The following is a 19,293-nucleotide window of genomic DNA, read 5'->3' as shown; positions in this document are numbered from 1 at the left end:
TCACCGCTGCCTCAGCGTGACCGTTCGCTTGCGGGTAGTGGGGCGACGAGATCTGGTGCTTTACACCCCACTTCTCCAGGAAGCGTCTGGTGAGACCTGCAGTGAACTGTGGTCCACCATCAGTTCGGAGGACGACTGGAACGCCGGTGTAGCTGAACATCTCGCGTAGAGCTGTGATGAGATTCTTGGCAGTGGCTTGGTGTGACATGTCACTCACACACGGCCATCCGGAGAGACGATCCACGTAGACCAGGTAGGTACGCCCGGCGTACTGGAAGAAATCGGCTGATGCTGCCTCGAACACACGTGATGGTGTCTGTTCCTGCAGGATGGGCTCTTTCTGCTGTGCCGTCTGGTGTGTGCGACACGCTGCACAGGTCTTGATGACGTTGGTGACGTCCTAGTTGATACCAGGCCAGTACACTGTCTGCCTTGCTCTCGTCTTCGTGCGGACTTCGCCCTGGTGTGACGCATGCAGGCTCTGCAGCACGTTTTTGCGGAGCGATCTTGGGATGACGAGTCGATGACCACAGATGACGAGACCGTCATCAACAGATAGCTGGTCTCTGACACACCAGTACGGGCGGACCTGAGCGTCGGTGTCAGCCTTCTGGTCCGGAAACCCATTCATGATGACGTCCTTCAGGGCTTGAAGCTCAGGATCGCGTTCAGATGCTGCCCGTATCGCTGTCAGTGTGACGTCTTCAAACGGTGAGGGTCTTCCTCCGTCTTCGCCCTCAGCTTCAGCCACAATCCGTGTGACCAGACTTCCAATTTGCAGCGTCACGTCTTCATCAGATGAGCTGGGTGGATCCACAGGATGCCTGGAGAGGGCATCTGGGAAGCGGTGCTGTGCTCCCTTGCGCCAGGTGGCGGTAAAGTTGTACGGCGTCAGCAGTTCTCGGAGTCGCTGCAGACGACGGTTCTCGATGTCTTGCAGAGACTTCTTGTTGAGGATGGGGACCAAAGGACGGTGGTCCGTCAGCACCTCGAAGCTCTGCATCCCCTTGAGGTAGGTGGAACACTTCTTCGCCGCCCATGTCAGCGCCAGCAGCTCCACTTCAATCGTAGCGTAGCGAGACTCCGTCTCACTCAGGAAGCGGGAGCCGCACTGAATGAGCTTCCAGTGGCCCTGATCATCCTGCTGACGAAGGCAGAAACCGAGGCCCTTCAGTCTGGCGGCGTCGGTCTCCAGCACGGTTCGTCGTGTGGGATCAAAGAATCCCAACACTGGTGGTGACACCAGGCGCTTCTTCACGTTGTTGAAGGCGGTGGTGTGCTCTTCAGACCAGACCCATGCATTCTTCGGACGAAGAAGCTGTCGAAGAGGCTCAGCAGCTGCAGAGATCTCCGGCGAAAACGCGCCGAGCTGGTGTACGAGACCCAGGAACGACCGCAGGTCCGTGATGCACTCCGGCTGTGGGAACTCTGCGATCGCCCTCGTCTTTTTCTGGTCTGGTTTGTAGCCGTCCGCACTGATCTCATATCCGCAGAACTCGACGTGATCGGCGCCGAAGACGAACTTGTCGCCGTTCAACGTGATGTCGTTGTCGTTGCATCGCTGCAGGATCTTCCAGACGTGCTTGATGTGCTCGTTGTAGTCGTTGTCCCAGGCCAGGACGTCGTCCACCACCTTGCATGTTCCTGGGATGTCACCCAGGACTTGATCTCCACGCTGGTTGTAGACGTCGCCGCTGGAGATGAGGCCCATCACGGCGCGTCGGTAGCGGAAACGCCCCCAGGGCGTCATGAACGTCGTCAGGTCCTGGTCTTCTCGTCTTATTGGGACTTGGTGATAGCCGGCTTTGCTGTCTATCTTCGTGAAGAAGCGAGCGCCGATTTCGATTGATGCAACGGCGTCGTGGGTCCCTCGAACAGGATGTGTCGGCCTCTTCACAAACTTGTTCAGCTTGGTGAAGTCCACTGTGAGTCTGCATCCAGAGACTGATCCGTCCGCTGACCTCTTGGGGACTGGAACCAGTGGATGACACCATTCAGTCGGATGGTAGACCGGCTCTATGATGCCCTTCTCTTGTAGGTCATCGAGCTGCTTCTTGACTTCCTCACGCCAGCAGAACGGGATGTTCCGAGCCGCAGAGATGGCAAACGGAACGGCATCTTCTGTGAGCTCGATCTTCATTTCACCGCCCGACATCTCTCGAAGAGTAGAAGAGTCGAAGACTTTGGGGAAAGCCTTCTTCATTTCCTCCAGATGTTCGCGCCGCTCAGCAGCAGTCGGCACTAGTGGTGTCAATCGGTTACCAAAATTTCGGTATACCGATACCGAACCAAAACCGATTCGGTATTCGGTATGATATACCAAAAGCATTTGGTATTTTGTCGGTATCATGAAAATCAACTACTGCCATAAAAGATTTGAAAGCATTTTTGATAAACCTTCTGAACTCAAAATTGATTTGCTAAATGACACTGGATGAAGAAAAAATGGCAATCATGACACATTTCTCCCAAATGCATGATGTCCTAACAAATGGGCAAACACATGAGCTGCAATATCAAATACATCAGACCACCAATGTTAAATGGCAACTTATCAGTTATCAGTGTTAGCAAATTCCAATACCATGAGGATAATTATCTTACAAAGAAAGCCAATGTGCAAGACATGAACATGAGTTAATGTTTTACTCACTGTATGCTGGAAAACATACTTTAACTGCCTTTCTCAAAATTTCCAAAGCATTTATTAGCAACAAATTTGACTTTGTTTTGAGGAGTCTGTGATTGATCTTGACCTTGTCTTGCTCTCCATTTCACTGCAATGCAATTACATTATCCAAAACCCTGTTTAATACAGCACTAGATTCACCATTATCATCTAATATTTAAGGCAGCATTTGTCACTTCATCATCATCCCACAAATCTTCAACTTCGCTCAACTTCAAAAGCCTCTGTAGTGAGCGATCCTGTCATGATCCTGTGGATAATTTATTTTCTTCAATTAGTGTTCTCTTTCCTGCTCACCTCAACAGATACAGATCGCTAGCAATGTTATCATAAGCATTAATAAAATATAATTGGTTTTTGGCTTGATTCGCACACAGCAGTTTCAAAACTGAACACATCTAAAAACATTTCAATGTCGCAGCTGCGCCAAGTACCGGTGTAGCTCAATAGCTAATTGAAAATAATTGAACAACTTTGTTTTTCTGGTACTTCATTTTTCAGCAAAAACGGCCTACAAGCTTTTTTGAATTAATTTCAAGATGTCAAAATTTATACAAGGAATTTTGATTTAAGTGGACTTAAGGAAAAGAAAAGAAAAACTTTATTTTATACAGCTTAATGCAAATGGCCGCCGCCTCTAAGGCCGCCATTATGGAAGAGATGACACGTGACGTGTGTCAATGCTTCCGTAAAATTATGGACATTTTACTTAGATTTCATCGCGATATCATTACAGTGGTGTCTGCTATCTATCAGTGTGCCTCGTAAGTAATCATTTATCAAGTTTTGTTGTGTTAAACATTTGTTTATGAAGAAAAATTGGCTGCGTCAGTATCGTCACCAATCACCATGCTACTTGGGTTGAACGGTTGAACTGTAGGTATCATGGGTTTTGTTTACATTAATGGTGTAGCCCAAGGTGTAGCTCATCATTGTCAATGGGGTCACCACTTTTGGATCATGATACCACACTTAACCCTGTCTTGACCGGACTCGAAATGAATGACTGGAATTGAAAGAACGTTTGTTGGTTCAGGCATGGACAAGTTATTGTTCTAACACCTTATGCAGATGACTTGAATCCACATTCCAGTTAAATAAATGACCTGAATATTAATAGTTACAAAATACAGTTATGAATGTTTTTTGCAGTGCAAATAGTTAAGAGGTTGCCTGATTTGTTTTTGTTCCCTTATTTTAAAGTATTAGATACCTTTCAAGGCTAATCATATGTCTTGAGAAAGTTTGAAGCACATGTCTGATAATTCCCTGATTTCGGTATCTAGTCGGTATTCCCCCCCCCCCTATTTCTGAAAATCGGTTCGGTTTTGGTATACTCTCAGTGGGTTTGGTCGGTATCGGTTTGGTATTGGTTTCCAAAATTTCTGAAATTGACATCACTAGTCGGCACGCCATGGCATGTGGCCGCCGGGCTGCGTGGGATCCAGACGGGTGGCTGCCTGGACTCAGCCGCCGACGGCCCTGGTGGGTTGCCGTCTTCCTGGGCGGCTTCATCTCCTTGTGCTTCCTCTCGATCCTTGGAGCGCCCTGACGCGGTTGACCTCGTAGCTGGCTGACGTTCCACCGCGCAAATCTGCTGCGGGAACGTGCTGGGCAGAATCCCCAGGCAGATGCAGTCGTGCCATGACAGAAGTAGGCCGTTCAGCTGTCTCACGACTGCAACTTAGACCGCACGGGTCACTTCTCCGAGCTGAAGCTTGACGCTACAGGTGCCCATGCAGTCCATCTCCTTGCCGTCTGCTCCAATGAGTCTGCTGGCTGCAGGCTGCAACGGCTGGAGTCCCATCTTCCTGGCAAATCTGGCAGATATTGCTGACGTCTCGGCTCCAGTGTCTGGCGTCCACGTCGTGTCTTCTACGCTGCCATCTTGTCGATGCAGTTGTAGCAGGACTCTGGGCGAGGAACGAGCTGCTACGCCTCGAACGTGGATGTCTGGCAGGCGCTGGGACCTGCTGGCCGGCATGGAGTTCGACTTGCGGAGACGGATAGATGAAACTCGCCGTCTTGATTGTGACCGCCCTCGGCGGTGGCACATCGATGAGAAGTGGTCCTTATTTCCACACTTGAAACAGGTGCGTCCAGAGGCGGGGCACTGCTGGCCCGATGGGCGGTGGCGGGCGGCGGCACCACAGCGCGAGCACCGATCTCGGCTGCCGGTGCGGTTGGTGGGGGCGGCTGCACCCTGAGGTCGGGTCACTGAGCTCGCTCGCCCGCCACGGCCGCCCTGACGCCGTCTCCGATACTCAGACATCTTCTGGAGACAGGAGGGTGTGCCAGCGATGGCTGATCTGCTGTTGGCTGCATTCTCTGCAGCTCGGCAGATGTCGGCGGCTGACTGTAGTGTGAGATCAGTCGTTTCGAGCAGGCGCCGTCGAGCTTCTTCGCTGCGGACTCCCACGACGAGTCGATCTCGCAGACGTTCGTCGACGCAGGCTGCGCAGAAATCGCAGAACGCGGCGATTTCTTTCAGTGAGCAGAAGAAATCGTCGAACGATTCTCCCGGCTGCTGAACTCTGGAGTCAAAGTCTCGCCGATCCAGAATGACGTTCCGCTGTCGGCGTAGAAAATGCTGCATCGCGGTGATGATATCTTGAATTGAAGCGTCTTCGTGAAGACGTATGCTGAACCGGACGATCCGTGACCAGTCATCATCCAGCAGAGCAAACAGTGCTGCACGCTGCTGAGGTGGTGGCATGCTGTCCAGTCCAACCAGAAGACTGTAACCTTCAAACTTCGAGCGCCAGACCTCAAATTCCCTCAGCGACGCTGATGAGCTGAGCTGCGGGGCGGGCGTCCCCGCGGCCGGCAGGCGCGGCCCGGCGCGTGACCTCTCGGGGTCACCGGCCGGCCCCTCGGCGACCGCGGGCCCCCGTGCACCGGCCGGCGCGGCAAGGTAGCGGTCAAGGTCACCGCGCCCCGGCGCGTCACCGGTCGCTGCGCGGACGAGGCAGGGCGGCGGCACGCCGCCACCGGCCACGACACTCGTGCTGGGATGGTCCGTGTCACTTGGCCCAGCATCCGATGAACGGCCGGAAACTGCTGAATGAGCTGCTGTGCCGTCATTTTGATCATCGGTGGGATGGTGTTGCCCGCTCTGACTGGTCGTAACGCACAGTTGCTCCAGTAGAGCCACAACGCGATCCTCACGGCGCTGAGATGCCTCCAGCTGCTGGGAGATCGCCGTCACCAGCAGCTGAATGTCCGTGGGCTTCGATTCCGCGGCGTCTGGCTGTCCGGGAGCGTCTCCCTCCATCACGAAGTCTTGCTGATGCAGTGTAAAACTCAGGTAGATATAATGCAGATAGAGAGCCCTACCGACCGCGCCATGTTCTGTCTGGTCGTTCCGGGCCGACCGCTGGCTCTCTCTCTCTCTGACCTGCACACACCGAGTTCTCTGAGCTAACTGTATTATACAGCCCTATACACCTACACAAGGCTGCATACGCCTCGCGCCCCGCGCACGTTCTAGAATCATGCCGGCTACTCGCGCTCGGTCAGTGACGTCGTGTGACGTCACAACTACGCGGCTGCGCCGTACACTGCCCGTGCGGCGGCCATACACTTTAACACAACAGTTGGTGCAACCCCCCCCCCCTACCCTGAGGTTTTTCTTAGCTACACGCCGAACCGTTTCAGATAGCCTGTTCAAATTTCCAGTACCCTATGGGGCATCCTTTGCGCAACTTTTGGTATTTTTTGTCAAGGTCATGTCAGGTCACGGAGTTATGACGTCATAAAGGGAACACCCTCCGGCAAGATTTACGCTAAATTGGAGATTGTTTCACATTGGCATAAATGCCGACTGACCTGACACACCGATGGATTGTTTTAGAATCATAACTGGCTGATTTGACATTGACACAATGTCCGTTGACCTTTTCAAGGTTACTAAAGGTCAAGGTCAGGTCAGTGACCTCGGTTGACCTGCAATGACTTCTTGCACTTGTATGCCTTTTCGGGGTATTTTGATGCCCTGAATTCGAATTTGCTATCCATTTCAGGCATCGTCGGTTGTTTCTTGTAGTTCATTTTGGGTCAGGGTCAGGTCAGTGACGTCACACGCCTGACGTGACCCAATGCACAAATAACCTTGCAGACTTCCGATGCTCCCAACGCATCATTTTTAGAGTTATGACATCGAAATACACACCAAACGATAGACAATTGATCATGGATCACGATAGTGAAGGTTTCAAGTCGATATCTCTTACCGTTTTGCCGCAATCGGCGTGGAAATCTAAAAAAGTTAGATTTTTCCGAAAATTTGACCTTTGACCGGTCATAAGTAGGTCAAATGTTGACCTAGGACCAAAAATATACCACCAATAGCGAGATCTCGTTGAGAGCAATCCGTTGGTCTTTTCCGCTAAGCTCTACGACGCTCCGTTTTCAAACGCCAGGGGGGGTCGCACCAACCTGACCACCTTTTGCCACCTTCGACCCTGCATGGTCGAAGGTGGCAAAACACCGTTTACGGGCGAGGGATAATACATCAGCATCGTGATCTTCGCCCAAATGACTCGCTTCACGAAAAGGACCCCCGAATTCCCAGTGCTCTGGAGCCGCCCCTGGTAAAGTTATGAACTTGAAATTTCAGGGAATGTGCCCAATTTAGTTTTAGGAAAAGTCAGAAAATTTCAGCATCGTAGCTTCAGCGGTTTCGGAGATATTCCCGAAAAACCTGAGGGGTGGATGAAAACACCCCCCCCCCCTGCCACTAATAGGGTTAAAGACATCATCTCTGATCAAAACTAACACGATATTCGTGATCAGCACCCCGGAAAACCACATAGCAGCCACACTTTACGACTTTCTAACAGGTCCCAATTTTCCCGGTTTTCGGGGGCTCCATATCAAAGCATACAAAATCTTATCATACAATCATCAAAACATACAAAACCGTAACATACAACACGCAAAACCTACAAAACAGGCCGGGTAGGGGACAGTCAAAACATACAAAAGCGCAGCATACAAAATCGTGTCATACAAAATCGCAAGGTACAAAATCGTTTCACACAAAAAGGCAGTGGAAATTAATGGCATTAATCAAAGTACGCATCATACAAAACCATTTCATATAAATTTACATCATTTCGTCGTCCTTGAGATGTCAATTTTCAGTTGGATCAAAACCTACAATCTCAACTGCGCTTCAAGCGACATCTTTGTTAGAAGTTTGCGTAGTTACGAAATATTCCGCCAGATGCCTCCTCTGTCAAAGCACAGCCAAGCTTTGCACGGCCAGCGTTTTTTGCTTGTTTATACAGTGAGCGCCGGTCTCGGAGCGACGGGGCGTCCCGGCGGCGCCGTCGTCCCCTCCTCAGACTGGCAAGGTCTCCCCTCCCTCGGCAGACGGCGCGGCCCCAGAGGAAACGGCCAAGGCCGTGCCTGACTTACATCCCCGCTCTCTGCGGGCCGGAGAACGAAGTGGCGCTTGGTACATTGAGCAGCATTCTGCTCATTTTGACCATAGCTGCCGGAACATAATTCGTAAATTAAATTGAAAACTGCAAAAGACATTTAACTGACTTAACCCTCGCCCGTGTAGGGGGGGATCAAACGGACCACCACCCCCATGGTTTTTCGCGAATAACTCGCGTAAAAAGCGGTTGATCGCGATGAAACTTTCAGTACTGTCGAGTCAATCAATTGTACACCTTCCCTCAAAATTTCATGACCCTGTCCCAAATGAACCTTGACCTGTGGCCTATTTTTCGAGACCATGTTTGGCCGAAATCGCGATTCGGCGTATGTCGGCTCGTATTAGCCGCGCGTTTGCAGTATTTTTGCGGTTTCAAACGTTCAAACATGTGATATGATGTTGGTCCTATGCATTATGGTGGGTGTCAAGGTCACCTGAAGGTCAGGTCAGACCATTGCCCTTTGATGACCTAGGTTCATTTCTTCGAGTTTTACGTGTTTCTAGGCTACTTTTTGGAGCTGATTTCGAATTAAGCAACCATTTGAACATTTACGAAGTTGTTTTGGTGTCTTCGTAACATGTTACGAAGCTGTCAGCCTGTCAGTAACGGCTGACACGTACTATGAATACCTGGCAGGACGTCTACTGATTGGCCTGACCTGACCTGACCTGGCCTAAATGCATTAAGACATCATCTGTGATCAAAACTGACACGATATTCGTGGTCAGCACCCCGAAAAACCCCTCATCAACCTCACTTTACGATGTTCTAACAGGTCCCGATTTTCCAGACTTGTGGGTCATTGACCTGACCTGGAAAGTCAACCAATGACCTAGGACCTTAAAATTGGGTATCACCCCGGTCCCCGGCTTCCTCTCGTCACGAGCAGCACGCTCGTTTTTTTTTTCTCGAAGCTCTAGCTCGATCAGGGGCCAAACGGCAAGGGGGGGGGGGCGGTCCAACGGACCCGCCCCCCCCCCCTATACGTTCGAGGCTGGCAAAACACCAATACGGGCGAGGGTTAACCCGGCAGTTGCTGGAGTATTTCGCCACACACCACTTGCTGGGTGGGGGTGGGAGGGGGGTAAACTTTCCCAACCCATAGCTCGAGAACCCATAGCCCATAGCCCATAGCTCGAGGCGCAGCGAAACGGGCGAGGCAGCAAACAAAATAACGCTACGAGACGCTTCTAATGAGTACCTTCAAGTGGAGTTCCGAGGTCACAGGTCGGTTCAAGATTATTTTAAATACCTGAAATTAGGCTTTTAATAGCATGGACTTTAAACCTCGAAATGGGCGTCTCTCGTAACAAAATAGTTATCCAACGGACCCCCCCCCCCCCCATATACGTTCGCGGCTGGCAAAACACCAGTACGGGCGAGGATTAAGGACTAATGTGTTTGTATGCTCTTTGAAACCCCTTCCGTGACCGCGTTTTCAGCCGCTAGCATATAATTGGGGGGGGGGGGGGAATTCTGTTGGATCCCCAATCGTTCAGTCCCTAACCGAACTATAGCTTCGCGAAAACATGAACGTCCTACCGTAACTAAAGGAAGCCGACGATACCCGATTTTAAGATCGCCGGTCATTAGTTGGCATTTCAATTCGGGTAAATGGCTTAAAAGTCAGGGAAATCGTGGCCTATTCTAACTTTTTAAAATGAGGTTGTTATGGAGTTTTTTTTTCGGGGTTCTGATTTCGAATTTCGTGCAAGTTTTGATCAAAGACGATGCATCCGTGCATTTTGGGTAGGTCGGGTCAGGTCAGCTCAACCATTAGGCGTCACCGCCGACATCCAAATGGGTGTTTACCGCCACCAACAGCTTAGTTACAGTTAAGGATATGATGTGGACTGTGGAGTTTGTTAATGTAATAAGTGAATGAGAGCTTTACTCCACAAGAAATCGTTCGGGTCGGAGCTTTCAAATTGTATTTACAAAACTTCGTCAGCGTGTCGTAATCGGGTTCAGGGGGTATCGGTCGCAAAATATGTAGCATAGACACTGAAACTATTTCTCACAATGCACAATGGGACCGGAGCGAGAATTAGCGCGACATCGGTACTTTTTCGTGTTTCGTGCCCGCTTTTCACATGAAAGGGATGATAGAATCATACAAATGGTAGTTGGTGTACTTTCGAAGCAATTCCTGATAAATTTAATTAAATAATCATTAGTCATTTAATTAATTAATTAATTAATCAATTGATTAATTAATTAATCAGTTGACCTGCGTTGACCTTGACTCGGTTCGGTCACGTGATAAGATGGCATCACCTGCCAGCTTAAGTCATGACGGAACCGGAAATTCCGATAAGCAAATAATGTAGCCACCAAAACCATGATGGGAATCTGATAGCCTGATGGACTATATAACAAATAAAGTGAGGGTCAGAAAAGTGTAACATCAGACACTCCGATAGCAGGTACGGATATTTCCGGACAAAACTTAAATATAGTTGGCACTTGGCAGCCTTGTTCGACTCCTAGGAGGATCGGATCTGTTACTCCCAGCTTCCGGCCGGCTCGTGGTAACCGCGCACGGCCAGCGCCGGCGACCTGAAGTAAAAACAAAAATGCCCCTCATTTTCGATGTAGCAGGCTGAAGCAGCTAAATTATACATTTTCTGAAAGGCAATTGATCGGTAAAGACCATATATTGATAAAAGAAGAGCGCGACCTAGCGGGACGTTTTATATCGGCATTCTAGAATGTTTATAACAGTAAAATTAACTAACATTTTTAAAAACACCTACAAACTTAACATTTGAAGCGTATTTATATATTCCGTAATAAGTTTTTCTTTCCATCGTGAAGCCCATGGTCTAACCTATCAGGTTATACCCCGAAAATATTGATAAAGCCGTCTAATATATATTTTTTCTTACCTACATTAGCTGCTACTTTTCTCCGTACGAAAACGGGTCTACGATGCTTGTCACAGAACTTTGCATTTGGGCTGATGTGGCGCGGACGCTATACACCATGGATGAAAATATTTGCAGATTCGTGGTCCATGGACATTTCTGAACTACGTGGAACATTCTAACTCAGTTTGGGAAAGGGCGGCAAATCCACCAATGTCGCGATAATTCGGGCCGCGGTCCCATCGTGCAATGGTCCGTCTTTTCAAGTTCAACCCTCACTGTAAACATCCTGTTGAACACATTTAAAATGTTTGGTAGGTTAACCACTCAAAAACTGGTTGGTTCACATATGATTTAACCCTCGACCGTATTGGCGTTTTGCCAGCGTCTGACGTATCGTGCGTTGATACTAACGCCACGATTTATATTTGACCTGAGGTCAAATCTAACAACAGCACTCGGAAAGGCCTCTGAAAGAGCTGTTGAATGAGCTTTTCTGTGGCGCTGTAGCTCTATTGGTTCCCGAGTTATGCGTTGGGTGTTTGGGAAAATCTTAAAAATGGGCAACATTTTACCTATGATGACCTCTGGTGACGTGACCTTTGACCCAGGAGCCGAGTTAGACGGGGACGTGAAAACGCCTCCCCCCAGCACGACACGGAAAACTTAGGCCACCAGCACGGCGCGGGCTAAGTTCGACCCTCGATGTAAACAACACAGCACGATATTTGCTAGCTGAATTACTGAGAAAACTGGTTAGCGCACATTGTATTGAAGATATTTATATTTTCCAAATGTGTTTTAACCCGCGCCCCGCTGAGGGTCCTGGATTTCCACGCCCTGCTGGCGGGGGGGGGGGGTGTTTGAACACCCACTTCTAACTCGACTCCTGGGCCACGTAGCGATACGCGGAAGGCGGCGTTCGAAAGAGCACCAAAAATAATAACGAAATCACTTCGGTCACTTTTTTGGTCAGGCTAAAGGTCAGGTCGCCAGTGGTCAAAGGCAAAATTTCGCCGATTTTCAGGTCAAATGTCGATAGTTTCCAAGAAGCCAACGCATAACTCGGGAACCGATATAGCTACAGCGCCGCGGAAAAGCGACTTCGATAGCCCTATTAACGCTCTTTCTGAATAATTCTCTCAGATTTGACCTAGAGCCAACGGTTTTGCCTGCAGGGGGCAAAAACTGCCAAAATAACCAATTTTTTGGAAAGTTTTTCTGCAATAACTTTTGACTCAAGCCTTGCACGAGCTTACTTTTACCAACATGACCTGACCGGAAAGGGTCATGTTGCATATCAGTCGATTCGTATCGTCGAGCTGAGCACATCCAAGGCGTTTTCATCGCTCTATCATGCCTCTATCAAAAGGTATTCGCGAAAAACTGTTAGATACTATTCGTGACCCGAGATGACCTCAGGGGCATAAACAGGGGTCTCGGATACTATTTTCATGTTCAATGTGTCTTAATTTCTTGTAATTCAGTGTTTGGGAGTGTTTATAATGGCTTTGGTCCAAAAGAGGCGCCTTTCAATTTTCTCCCATTGACTTATAATGGGGGGGGGGGGTCGCAAAATTGATCTGACCTTCGGTCATCGATATCAAAACTCTGAGATATGCACAGTTTATATTAGTATAGTTTACAGCGCGGAGCGGCGCCGTTTTTGGCACACCTTATAATACATCAATTCTACACATGTTTTGAAAATTTAACCCGGCAGGCGATGGGCCTACCAGCCACCTTCCACGCGGTGGGGGGGGGGGGCACTTTTTTGCCCCCCCCCCCGTATCTCCGAAACTACTGGACGGATCCGGAAAATTCAAACGGCGTTCGATAGCCCTGTCAAATTTGTCGAGGGAAACCAAATTTCATTGACCTCGGGGACACCGATGATGTCACAGGTCAGGTCAAAGATAAAATGTTTAACCGTTCACAGGGCTTCTAGGGAAAGCGCTATAACACCGAGTAAAACGCATTTTGTCGAAAATCAGCGATAAGGCGTCAGTTGTCTAGTACATATGTTGCTATTAGAGGTCACTGGTTATACCAGGTCAGGTCACAGGTCAGGTCACCAAAGGTCACCAAGGCCAAGGGTCACCACATGAGCCCAACTTTACTAAGGTTATGTGATGCATGTTTTATGGCCAGTTTTTCATTTCCAACTCAATGGTGTTGGTTATAAGACCATCAGGTCCGGTTTAGGTCACTTTCTGGTGGAGGTCAGGTCAAGGTCAGGTCAAAAAAGGTCAAATTTCAAAGTTGATATTTTTGCATAAAATGGCTATCGATTCGATGCAGCTCGTCACGGGGAGTCTAATGGTGGTCTTTGTTTTGCGCTACGAGGTCTAGAATTGCTAAAAATTGAGTTTGAAAATTTGACGTCATAAATTTTGAACAGTTTTTTCACTAAAACTTGGCCAAAAAACGAGGTATCGATCTCAAATTTGGTATGTAGATAGAAGGCGGTAGGGACTATCACATATATTCCGGTTTTTTCGAAATTCAAAAAACTTTTTGGATTTTTTGGCTATTCTATTCAAAAAATCTATTTTTTATTTTTGGGGATCAAAATCCAAAAAATTCGAAAACCGAAATAGCAGTTTTGTAGCCCTTTTGATTCCACACCTTTTATGTCTAAAACATTTTTCTGTATCTCTAAAGCTGTAGGCCTGACAGCTCTTCCCGCGAAACCTTTTTTTGGGTCGAAAATGGCAAAAATGACGTCACTCTTACGTCATTAGCGGCCAACCTATCATAGCCTTTGGAAAAATTTTTGGTCATCATGTGCGCTAGCTGCTCCCGGGAGGGTACTGAAAGTTTGGTGACGATCGGCGCAGCGGTTCTCGAGATATATCGAAAAAAGTAAAGGGGGGCAAAAAATGCCCCCCCCCCACCGCCTGGAAGGTTAAGACCAAGGTCATTTAAGGTCAGGTCACCAGGTAACTTGAAGTGACCTCACCTCATAAAAAGCTTCAATGTCCGCCATAGCTACACCAAGTGACCGATCGCTTCGAAAGTTTCAACGATTGCTAAGAGCAATAGTATGTAGGGGAAGTTGGGGGAACGCCGAATACTTTTTTTCTGACGCCCGTAGCACGCAGGGTAGACAACATAAGCTATTCTTGTTGGCGTCATTCGAGAGGCCAGTCTTTTGTCTTTCAAACATACCAGGCGCATTTGATGAATTCGCATACCGTTAAGCGCAAAAACTAAAAATATCAAAGAACTGACTTTTTCGGCGTTGCCCCGGACTGCGGGGAAAGCCGAAAATGGGATAAATGATCTACGAGGAATGCCGACTTTGATGTTTTGCCAATTTATCTCAAACTTTATCCCAAATTCATCAAAGCTGACACGCGTTTTAAGAGCTTGAGGACGCTTGGTGCACACTGGAAGTTATAATTGTGTGATATAATAAGAAAATGCCAAGTAAATCATTCCTTATAGGTAACAGGCCGTTGTGCCGGCTGAAAGTGTAATTTGTTTGACTAAAAATACGCGTTGCTATTCTACAGCAGTAAAGTCCACGTAGCGTGCTTTAACGTGCGTAATTGCACGTTTTCGGCATTACCCCAGCCAGCCATACTTTCATTTGCAGGCCCATAACTTTTAAACGTGCTGTTTAAATTTCAAATAGGCAGCACACTTATGCAAAGACATGCTGAAGATTACTTGACCGAATTGGCCAGACAAACGGTAGCATAATGAGTAAGAAATGCAGCTTCAAAGGCGCATGTAGTACAAGGGAAACGTACCTTGAAAACGCTTTTGGCGCCCTCACAGCCGAAGTATTCCAAATGACGACTCGTAACAAACATGCGATAATTGTAGTCACTTAAGCTTCAGAGCATCACTGAGACGTGGCATCCATGTCGTACGGTTTTAGAAATATCTCGAATTTCGGCTTTGCCCCAACTCCGGCATTGCCCCAACTTCCCCTACAAAATGTATTATAAGGTGTGCCAAAAACGGCGGCGCTCCACGCTGCCGTTTTTTTTTTTTTAGATACCTATTCGTGAAAAAACACAGGAGGGTGTTCAAACACCCCCTCCCCCAGCAGGGCGCGGGTTAAACACCGATGATGTACTGTTATGTTAAACGCCATGCGATTGACTAACCGGCGCCGGGCGGTGCTCGGCGCCACCTGCACTGGGGGGGGGGGGTGAACACTCCCCTTCTCACTCGGCTCCTGGGCCACGTAGTGTCACGCCGTAGGCGGCGTTCGAAAGAGCGGCAGAAGTAATGAAGAAATTATATCGGCCACTTTTTAGGTCAGCTCAAAGGTCAGGTCAAAAGAGGTCACCAAAGGTAAAATTTAGCCACTTTCCAGGTCAAACTTCGATAATTTCGACAAACCGGCGCATAGCTTAGGAACGGTTTAGCCTGCAGGGGCCAAAAACTGCCAGAATAGGTAGATGGTTTTTGCGAGAACTGTTTTTCTGCAATACCTTTTGACTCAAAACATGCACGAGCTTACTTTCAGCAGCATCGTGTTCCTCTCGTCAAGGCGACGCATCGAAAGAACTATAAGTTGACCTAAAAAGTTCAACTTGAAAAATTTACTTTAGGTCAAGGTCATGACCTCAGGACAAGGTCATGACCTCAGGTCAATGTCATGACCTGACCAGAAAAGGTCATGCTGCATCAGTCGACCCGTATTGTCGAGCCAAACACATACGTATAAGGTTTTTTCATCGCTCTAGCATGTCTCTGTCAAAAGTTATTTGCGAAAAACTGTAGAATACCATTCGTGACCTGAGATGACCTCAGGGACATTAAGAGGGGTCACGGGTACCATTTTCCGTTTCAGTTTGTCATGTCTACTTGTAATTCGATGTTTGAAAGCGATTAGAATGACGTTCGGCCAAAAGAGGCGCCTTTCAATTTTCTCCCATTGACTTATAATGGAGAGGTCGCAAAATTGACCTGACCTTAGGTCACCGATATCGAAGTTCCGAGAGATACATTTTGTGTATCATTATTATTATTATTGTTAACATTATGTGTATTGCGTATACTGTTGTTTTATCAGTTACTCTAAGTTTCAAGGTGATCAGTCACTCGGTGTAGCTGTGACAGGCATTGAAACTTTTTCATGTAGTAAGGTCACTTGACGTGATATGGTGACCTGACCTTGGATGACTTTGGTCTGAAGTTTTCACAGAAGGCGTAGAAAAGATGTATGATAAGGTGTGCAAAACACGGCGGCACTCTGAGCCGCCGTTTTTTAGATATTCGCGAGAAACCGGGGGGGTTGTTCAAACAGCCCCCCCCAGTGCGTGGGTAGGGGTGTGTGATCAAAGATGAGGGTGTTACATACCTAACCTATGCACGTTTGCCTCATTTACCTACATAAGCACACCCGCCAATATAATAGATTTCTCACGGTCTTGATGCCCGCTTCTCCTCGTCGCCTGCTCGGCACCGGTCCCCGCGGCACCCGCAGCGTCGATAGTCGGCCGGTGCAGCGTTCAGAGGTATCGTGCTCCCGCCTGCTCGGAAACTTTCCCCTCGGCACCCTCCGACCGCCCGCAGCGTCGATAGCCGGCCGGTGCAGCGTCCAGAGGTATCGTGTTTCTAAGGGACTTAGTGGCATTCCACTCTATTTCCTGGTGGCTTCCAAAAAACCACTGCCACAGCACCATTACCCCATCTGGTGGCTGACTTGTTAAATATCAATTCACCCGGCGTCAACCAGAGGCATTTTGTACCTTCCGATTTTAGACGATGTGATTTTGTATGATACGATCATCTCGTTTTGTAGGTTGCAATTTTGTATGATACGCGTTTGTTTGATCTGCCATTGTACGTTCCAATTTTGTACGTTCTGATCATTGTTTGATTTGCCATTGTACGCTTTACCCATTGGACGGTAAACTTTTGTACGTTGGGATTTTGTACGCTGCGCTTTTGTACGTTTGGGCTGTCCCCTACCTGGCCTGTTTTGTAGGTTTTGCGCGTTGTATGTTACGATTTTGTATGTTTTGAGGATTGTACGCTGCGCTTTTGTATGCTTTGATAGCCACCCGTTTTCGGGTCATTGACCTGACCTGCAAGGTCACCCGATGACCTAGGACCTTAAAATTGTGTATCATCGGCTTCCTCTCGTGACGGGCAACACGCTCGTTTTTACCGCGAAGCTCTAGCTCGATCAGGGGCCAAACGCGAGGGGGGTCGTACCACCCTTGTGCCGTCGAAGGATGCAAAATGGCCTGTGCCGGCGAGGGTTAACCTTTGCCCCAGTGGAGGGGGGGGGGGGGCATATGTTACCACCGTGTCGCGTATTTTGCGTGTGAATAAAAAACCGCGGCGCGTAGCGCCGCTCCGCTTGGGGTAGCTTTGGTACATCAATTTTGGACAATGTGTGAAATTTTTGACCCCAGGTCATGTCAGGTCAGGTCACCAGGTCAAGTTAACTGACCAAGCCTAAACAAGTTTGCAATCATGTCCAGCCTGCAGTGTTTGTCAGAAAGGTTTTAAACTTGGTGGATTGCATGATGTTATGGGCGCCTACAATTTGTATATCTCGGATTTTTTATATCCGTGACCTAGGGTCAGGTCAGTGGCGTAAACTTTCCATTACAAGTCAACAGAGAAAAATGAAAATGCCTCTAGATCCGTGTGTACGCATAGGAACAGTCCAAATATTTCAGAATCACAATAATTTGGACCATCCGTGATGACCAAGGTGTCATTTTTGCTGATAGCCTCTAGAAAGGTCATCCGAGGTCATTCGAGGCTATAAACAGATTTTTGCCAATAACTCGCGATTGAAAAGAGATAGAACGCTGGGGATGGTCTCATTGTGTTTGTCTTGTTGAGCCGCATCGACTAATATGCAACATGACCTTTTTCGGTCAGGTCATGACCTTGACCTGAGGTCAAATTTTCAAGTTGACTTCAAGGTCAAATTACAGTTCATTCGACGCGTCTCGGCGAGAGGAACACGTTTCTGGCAATAGAAATGTCGTGGCTTTTTGTAGTCGAAAGTTATTGTCGAAATCACATTTCGTAAAAACAGCTATTTTTGGAGTTTTTGCCCCCTGATGGCTAAACCTTCGACCTGAGGTCAATTTTGATAATGAACTCATCAAAAGAAGAGTTCAAAAGCTAAGCTTTCAATTGCTTTTCCATGCGTTTGTCTAGCTACCATAGTTCCTGAGGTAACGGCGTGTTTTCTAAAATATATAATGACCATTGGCGAATTTTGACATTTGATGACCTCTGGTGACTGCAATATTGCTCTAAGATGAAAAATGACTATATACTTTCAAACCTACGCACTGAGAGCTATCGACTGCTTTTTACCGCGTCTTTCTAGCCCTCTTAGTTTTTGAGTTAGAGGTGGGTGGTAACATATGCCCCCTCCCCACTAGGGCGAAGTTGGCTGAGACCGCCACTGGGGCGCGGTTAAAAATGAGATCTAATAAGATCAAATGGGGGACTGTTTTAACCCTCCCCCGTATAGGGGGGTCGAACGGACCCCCCTCGGTTTTTCGCGAATAACACGCGTAAAAAGCGGCCGATCGCGACGAACGAAACTTTCAGTACCCTCGATCGGCTTTCATCGGTTTTCATCGGCTCCAAAACAATAGGTATCATACAGTAGCTACAATGGCGACGATTATTGTAACTGCAACACCCTCCCCCTCTGCCCCGCCTCTCTCTCTCTCTCTCTCTCTCTCTCTCTCTCTCTCTCTCTCTCTCTCTTTCTCTTTCTCTCTCTCTCTCTCTCTCTCTCTCTCTCTCTCTCTCTCTCTCTCTCTCTCTCTCTCTCTCCTCTCTCACCTGCTCCGGCTCCGGCTCCGCCTATGCTCCGTGCTCCTGGACCGTTGGCTCCGCTCGCTTCTGCTCCGCTCTCTCCGTGACGATGATTGGCTGATGGGAGAGCGTCGGGAGCGGGAGGAGCGGTCCTTGCTCCGAGAGCGAGACCGACGTCTGTGGGTGGAAGGTAGTGGTTAGATTCCCAGCCCGGTAATGCGATATCTATTGAAAATAGATGAGCTTTCTTGGTGTTTCTTTGTAAAGAAATATTGGATGCGTCACCGTCTGTTGGAGCGCCATGGTAAAGGTAAGATAACGCGTAACAGTCAGAAAGCGTTAAGAGCTTTTGGAGCTTTCGGCAAGCGGCAGAAAGCAGTAATTGGTAAATAATGAAAGGTTATGTTCAGATAAAGCATATCTGAGAGTCGACATGACAAACAGTGCAAGTGTGATATTGGTGAAAGTTTCGTAAGACATTATAAGCGATGTTTGAATAGGCATAAGACGTTAGATAATGTTCTAC

The 19,293-nt window shown here is 48.2% G+C and overlaps 1 protein-coding gene across 1 annotated transcript in view; it reads right to left on the bottom strand.

The window, feature by feature from the left end:
* Positions 1–19,293, bottom strand: part of LOC122367913 (arginine/serine-rich coiled-coil protein 2-like) — a 243,316-nt gene that overhangs the window by 175,095 nt on the left and 48,928 nt on the right. The window contains exon 6 of the mRNA XM_043341441.1: positions 18,795–18,944. Within this exon, the coding sequence (XP_043197376.1) occupies positions 18,795–18,944 (150 nt within the window). The remainder of the gene's footprint in view (positions 1–18,794; positions 18,945–19,293) is intronic.

The sequence above is a fragment of the Amphibalanus amphitrite genome, unplaced genomic scaffold (assembly GCF_019059575.1).
Source record: "Amphibalanus amphitrite isolate SeventyFive unplaced genomic scaffold, NRLGWU_Aamphi_draft 000906F_arrow, whole genome shotgun sequence".
In the NCBI taxonomy this organism is placed as follows: domain Eukaryota; kingdom Metazoa; phylum Arthropoda; class Thecostraca; order Balanomorpha; family Balanidae; genus Amphibalanus; species Amphibalanus amphitrite.
Note: the sequence above shows the minus strand (reverse complement) of the source record. Positions and strands in the feature narration are given on the sequence as shown.